The sequence below is a fragment of the Octopus bimaculoides genome, chromosome 6 (genome assembly GCF_001194135.2).
Source record: "Octopus bimaculoides isolate UCB-OBI-ISO-001 chromosome 6, ASM119413v2, whole genome shotgun sequence".
Lineage (NCBI taxonomy): Eukaryota > Metazoa > Mollusca > Cephalopoda > Octopoda > Octopodidae > Octopus > Octopus bimaculoides.
In genome coordinates this window covers 25,866,761-25,870,837 of record NC_068986.1, presented here as the reverse complement: position 1 = coordinate 25,870,837, position 4,077 = coordinate 25,866,761, and the positions used below count along the sequence as shown (strand labels likewise).

Below are 4,077 nucleotides of genomic sequence, written 5' to 3'. Positions count from 1 at the left end.
TATATATATATATATATATATCGTTGTTTCGGTGGAAGCAACTGGTGTCGTTAGTTAATCAATAAAGGTTCTTATCAATGCTATCGGGACAAAGGCAGCTCTTCATGGCTGTGACAGAGAATCAGTTTAGCAATACCTTGGTATTAGCACTTTTGTCTAGAAAGGAAGATTAATCACGAGAAAATTTCAATACATATAACTGTAAGTGAAATGTTCAAAGCAAACCTAATTTAAAACTAAAAATATTTCTCAAAGTATCACTATATACACAAATGCATTTATTATAACAGTCATTCTTTACTTCTGAGAAGCTGTCTTCTTGGAGAAGAACTGCTAGGCAGAGTATGCCTGTGATATGCAGGTCTTCGAATATCATTCTTATATTCATATTTTTGGGATATACGTGAATTTGCGCATGTGTGATATTTTGTTCCAGCTAAATATTTTTTTTAATTGTAGGATTTCTTTGTTGCTTTTGGATAAACAGCTAATTCACAACAGTTGAAGTGGAATAGTCAAGGGCTACGCCGTAGACGTACCACAAAAGTCTTTGACACGTTGTATTATATAATGCCATCACAAATTAAAATAAACGTCACTATATCTCCATACATTTATATTTAAATGACTATCGTCTCTCTTGCATGATGAAACAGTTTTGGAACAGTATCGATTTCTAAACGTCAACTCAGACCAAGTCACTTTCCAAATCTGGCGATGCTAGAGAAATGTTTCTCAAAGGAAAGCAAATAAGGAGGCGTCTTATGTATACTCCAACTTATTCTTATGTATACTTCAACTTATACACCGGTCATTTCTTTAGTCTCAGACTCTTTAGACAAAACAAAGAGGCAGCGGTTTCTCTCTCCCTGGAATTGAAAAAGTACATATACTGGGTGAATTTTCCCTTGAAGTCAGCCCACAGTATCTCTTAACGATCACACTAAACTCGATGGAACTGTCATCAATGATTAGGTAATTTTTGGTAATATTAAGTAATTTTAAACCATAGCTGAAAGCACAGACATGACTTTTCTGAAATGTTATAAAATGTCTACTGAAATTGTATGCAAGGGAGAGTACTCGTATCTTTTGCATCAAAATTATTCCCCAACGAGCAGCTGCTACAACACCTAGCAGACGCCTAACAGTCCTATGTCGTATGAACTGAACTAATTAAGAGGCACAGTCTTTATGTGTCGTCCGGTTTTTCTTAGAATTCCCAGCTGCCTCATTATTAAATCGACATCGTCTGAAGAGTGAGACACTTTTTGCGTTCGTGAAACTTTGTGTAATGCATTTTTAAGATCACAAACTATTAATACAGGTGTGCACACTCACACATATGCCCACATATCCTTGTGATTTTCCATTATCATTGAGGATACTGTACTAGGGCTTACAATAATGTCTTTTAACAACGCCTTAAATTTATATAGCATATAATAGTCATTTTGCAAGTAAGTTTTTGCTTTTCAAATCGTGAAACTGGATGGTTGTAACTTAATCACTTTATTCATAATCACAGCATTTTGTTTTATTGTGAACTTTGAAATGTTTTTCTGTCATCCGCTCCCAACTCCTTCATTTGTCTTTTAGTAGTAACATTTTGATTCCTAGCAAATTTCTTTTTTTTTAAGGGCTTCGAATTATCTTAATTGGTAAACAAACTGATGTATGTATGGTATTACATAGTAGATGCGCTGACAAAATTAATGCATTTCAAAGTTTGATCATATTTCATAGGAATCTTACCACATTTTGCTGCTCACGTCCTGTTGAAATTCCTTTAAATTCAAATTGCAAAAGTTTGTTTCTATATTCATAACCACCATCCATTTTCTGAGCAAAATGATTTTGCAGCATGGCAGACTGGTAACGTTCGAATTTTACATTTGATTTGCCTTCTTCACGGATCAACTTTTCTAGTAGAGCTTTCGTTGTTCCGATCATCGTCTAAGCAATATAATGAACAGCATCAACAATTAATATTTGTCTTTCATTTGCCAAGAGTCAATAAAAAAAATAACCAACAATAGGAGACTTTATAGCAGCCATCAATTTTCCTTTACAAAGTTTTCCACTACGTCTAAAAAAAATCAGTGTTTCAGTGACATTGTGTCAGCGAGAGAAATCAATATTTTCGGCTCTGTAGTAAAAAGCTTGCTTCCCAACCACATGGTTTCAGGTTCTGTCCCATTGCGTGGCACCTTGGGCAAGTGCCTTCTAATATGGCCACGGGCCGACCAAAGCCTTGTGAGTGGATTTGGTACATGGAAACTGAAAGAAGCCCATTCTATGTATACATGTATGCATATGTGTGTGTGCGTGTGTGTTCTTGTCTGTGTTTGTTCCCTAGCACCGACTGACAACGGGTGTTGGTGTGTTTAGGTCCCCGTAACTTAGCGTTTCGGCCAAAAGTGCCTGATAGAATAAGTACAGGCTTAACAATATATAAGTACTCGGGTCGATTCGTTCGACTAAAGATTCTTGAAGGTGATGCCCCAGAATGGCTGCAGTTAAATGACTGAAACAGGTTGAAGATAAATGATATTTTGGTGAGTGTTCTGATGACAGACACAATATCCTGTCCTACCGAGTTTCCACTGCGAAAACAGCGTCAGTGAACACTTATTTTTTTCTTACTAACGTTACAATATATATCAAAAATTAAAACCTGGCGAGAAATTCATTGCTGTAGCATTGTAATTTACTCGCAAATATTTCAGCCTATATTTACCACATTTGATAGTAATAATCTTTTTACATGATACAAATCCAGAATTTTGTAGACCGGAGGAAAAACTGATATGCACCATTCCAAATACGTAACAGGTTTTTTTTTTGTTGTTGTTGTTAAAGCTTGCACTTGTAATAAAAGAGGCAAAACTAAATGCTGAATGACACTCGTCTTCAAGTACAGCTCCGCTTAAAGAGTGTCTTAATCATTAACAGAGCACATCTCTGAAAATGGAGTTTTCGATCTAATGGCGCTATTCTTTACCTTCACTATTTCAATAATAATAATAATAATAATAATAATAATAATAATAATAATAATAATAATAATAATAATAATGCCCTGATGCAGTACCAGGCAGTGGTTCTCATGGTTTCTGTTCTTAACTGATTGGAAGTGTTATCATGTACATTGTTTTGTTTTGTCTTGGTATAAAAGATGGGCTACAGCAAATATTCTGCTCAATACCACAGATTTGCTTGTCAATTGCTTTACCTTAACCAGTTGAGCACGTCCCTTAGTGGTGGCTGACGATATGTGCATCTCTGATCACGAGCAGAAGTAGTGGGGGAGCATCATAGCCATGTGTTGAGAGGAGTTCTTTGGGGTTTGAATAATTCACCTTTGGAAACATGGATGTTTTGCTCAACATCCTTAAACAAACCTTCTTTAGGGACCTTTTGAGCGACATGGGCTACTCGGCCTGAAGAAAATTCTAATCACCATGTTGCGCACATATGGTTGTGATGCATGTGCCTGGTGAACCCTTATCAGACAGGCAGTCATGATGGGTATATTGAGCTCCGTATATTTTACCCCAGTGTCATTTTGATGGCATGCACTGCTTTTTCATTCAATAATAATAATAATAATTATTATTATAATAATAATAATAAGTACGAAATAGCGATAAATACAACCCTCTTAAATACGAAATATCCAGCTATGGAAAATTAAGAAGGTGAAGATAGTGCCAATTATTGCTGGGTCCTTAAGAACAGTATCAGAAGACATCAAGGGGAATATAAAGGAAATTGGAATAGAGTGCCCAGTGAAACTGATACAAAAAGTTTGCCTCTTTGGCACGGCTAGAATAATGAGGAAGGTATCAGATAGCTGAAAAGAATTGATAGTATGGTATCGTAGGCTGCAGATGGCCAACGCGCTACGCATGTAAGACTCCAGAATCTCCAACAAGACCTGTGATAAAGAGAAATAACAATAATAATGATGATAATAATAATAATAATAATAATAATAATAATAATAATAATAATAATAATAATAATAATGATAATAATAATAATAATAATAATAATGATAATAATAATAATAAG

General features: G+C 35.2%; 1 protein-coding gene across 1 annotated transcript in view; it reads right to left on the bottom strand.

The window, feature by feature from the left end:
* The window catches only part of LOC106883829 (uncharacterized), a 16,214-nt gene that overhangs the window by 5,045 nt on the left and 7,092 nt on the right, over positions 1 to 4,077 (bottom strand). Inside the window, exon 4 of the mRNA XM_014934968.1 lies at positions 1,756 to 1,956. Coding sequence (XP_014790454.1) covers positions 1,756 to 1,956 — 201 coding nt within the window. The remainder of the gene's footprint in view (positions 1 to 1,755; positions 1,957 to 4,077) is intronic.